Genomic DNA, 2,708 nt, shown 5'->3' with positions numbered 1-2,708 from the left:
CCTTTGCCCTGTGCCAAATTATCTTAAAGTAAATCTCAGACATAATCTCACTCCACCTGTAATTACCCAAAGTATTTTTAAGGGTCTGGGCACAATGCTTAACCTGTAATACGAACTGGATATGAAGGGAAGCAAAGAGAGTAACAGAATATAGATATGTCTATGGATTGAAAGCCCATGACTTTTCCATGGCAGTCCTGGAGCAAAGGAATAAAATGGAAAATAGGAGATAAGAGTTTTAACCCATGAGTTGGGAGATTTGCATTTTTTAGTAAAACAAACATAGTGAGAGGGTCAGCCAACTAATTATGCTACACAGCCTGTCCCTCAAACCTTTCCTACTTACCTAGTTCTCTGTCTTGTAAAAAACATCAATATAAACCACATCATAAGGTATAAAAATGTCAAATCGCTATATTGTACACCTGAAACTAATATAACCAATATAAGATTGCATACCAACTACACTTTTTAAAAAATGGAAATTAATGCATACATGTTCTGGATAGTTCAAACAATGCAGAAAGGTAGAAAATGTGGTGTAAATGTTTCATTTATCTCCAAATACCCAGTTTTCTATTAATAATTTTTGGTACATCCTTTCAGAAACTTTATAGACACACATATATACACAAGAAATATATGTATATTCCATAAAAGAACATAAATGGAATTATAAAATATCTCCTTACTTTTTGCACTCAACAGTATTTTGAAAATATTTTCATTTCAGTATACATGCATCTGTCTCTGGAAATGTTTATACAGTATTCCATTTTGGATATATCAGCCTCCTCATTAATGAATAAATGCTACAATGAAGATTTTCTTGTATATATTCTCACATATGTGCATATATTTGACCATAGTTTATCTATAGGAAAAATTCTTAGTAATTTTTAGGTTAAAGGGTTATACTGTTAATTTTAATAGATATTTTGATATCATTCAGGTTGTATCTTTGGAGAATGGAGATAAAATGCACTTCCAACTGTTGCAAAGAAAGCTTCCTGGGTCATCTGAATGTTTAAAAGGCATGTGGATGGGGAAGGAGAGGGGTCGCCAGGAGCTCAGGTTGCAGAGCCTTCCTCTGTTTTGGTGGCTATGTCAACTCTGACAGCACCTTAAGATCTTAAAAAAAACTGTCTAAGTTCCAACACCAGAAATTTTGAATTAATTGATCTAGAGCCAGGCCTGGACCTTGGAATTTCCAAAAAAATCTCCCCTAGAGTTTCTAATTTGGAGCCAGTGTGTAGAATCGCTGCTTTATACAGAGCAATGAAGGGAGATACAGCAGGCTCAGGTAAAGGATACGTTAAACATCACCAAGATTGTGCCATGAAGCAAAAGAGAGAAATGAAGATCAGGCACCTCTACAAAAAGTCATAGTAGGTGAAGGATCAGATTAGGTTTGGGGAAGAAAAGAAAAGGGAAGAGAGAGGTCTGGGTGAGGGAAAGGCAGAGCTGGCTGGGCCAGATGCTGTGGTACTCTTGTGGTATTGGTCACAGAGTTTACTTTTTTAGGTAAAGATGAACTTGAGACTGAAGCTGCTTCCAGGCCCTTTTCAACCTAGAGTTTTCCTGAATCAGTAGAATGGAGTGGCCAGCAGGATAGGCAGCCATGATAATTTTGCACAAAATATCCCAGGAACTGTTGGCATTGAAGATGTTGGACATATAGAGTAATAGAGCAACTGCATTGAAAATGTAGAGAATAAGAAAGTAGCTGATAGCTCTGATGGCCCCCAAGTGAGCCTCCATGCTGGGGTCCCTGGAGCCAGTGGCATTGCTTTTCATGTGCAGGGTGTGCCTCTTGAGAGAGATGATCAGCAGGGTGGCCGCCAGGCTGAACATGATGATGGGAATGAAGATCCCCAGGTTATAGAGAAGAACCAGATTGACCACGTTGGTCTCAGCGAAGTATATTTTCTTAGTAGAGTTGGAGGAGGGGATAGGAGAAGAATTGTTACAATAAATAGTGTATATGCCATAGGAAAAGAGCATACTGTAGCCCAAGGCAAAAAACACTGATATCCACAGAAGCCAGGGCATCAATCCAGTAATTCTCCACTTCAGCTTGAGGAAAAGGTGGTAGGAGAAATCAGCAATCTTCACGAAGTAGAAGAAACTGAGCCAGGCAGAAAACCAGAGGCTACAATAATGTAAGAACATGAAACCCACTTTCAAGGTATCATATACACCATCTTTATAATAAAATTGTGGGGATGTTGAGTGGAAAGTAATTTCTAGTATCATCAAGCTTTGGAGAGCTATTCTGGATATGCTCAGGAAACAGGATCCTGCCACTTGTGGAGATTGCCTTATTCTGAATCCACTCAGCTGCATTTATAGCCACAATGAACCCATTTGCAACGATGCCAATGATGCATTCCGTGCCCACAATTGTGAAAATTAAGATGATATTAAATGGTGACAAATTATCCTCTGGTGGACTGCAGGTGTTGGTCATCCTGAGTCGTTACTCCTCTTTGGTGTCTGTTAGAGAATGTATCCCTAACATTTGATGGTCGGATCGTTGGTAGCTCCCACTATTCATCTCACAGGAGGAAGCAGTTGGTGCAGCATTTCCAATTCACTCCATTTGTTTGTCTCAGAATTCTTAGCTCCAAATGTGGAGATGCAAATCATGAGGGATTTGGTTTCTAATCCTCTCCCATGTCCTTTTGGGCATGATGGTATTAGTTTAA

The 2,708-nt window shown here is 39.0% G+C and overlaps 1 protein-coding gene across 1 annotated transcript; it reads right to left on the bottom strand.

The window, feature by feature from the left end:
* Window positions 1-1,512: 1,512 nt before the first annotated feature.
* TAS2R39 (taste 2 receptor member 39) lies at window positions 1,513-2,470 on the bottom strand (the record flags this gene model as incomplete). Its single annotated transcript, XM_080664305.1, is given in 2 exon segments — window positions 1,513-2,293; window positions 2,295-2,470. Coding segments are annotated over 2 exon segments (957 nt in total).
* Window positions 2,471-2,708: the final 238 nt, after the last annotated feature.

Source organism: Plecotus auritus, assembly GCF_963455305.1.
Source record: "Plecotus auritus genome assembly, chromosome: 4".
In the NCBI taxonomy this organism is placed as follows: Eukaryota; Metazoa; Chordata; class Mammalia; order Chiroptera; family Vespertilionidae; genus Plecotus; species Plecotus auritus.
This window is presented reverse-complemented; position numbering and strand designations above follow the sequence as displayed.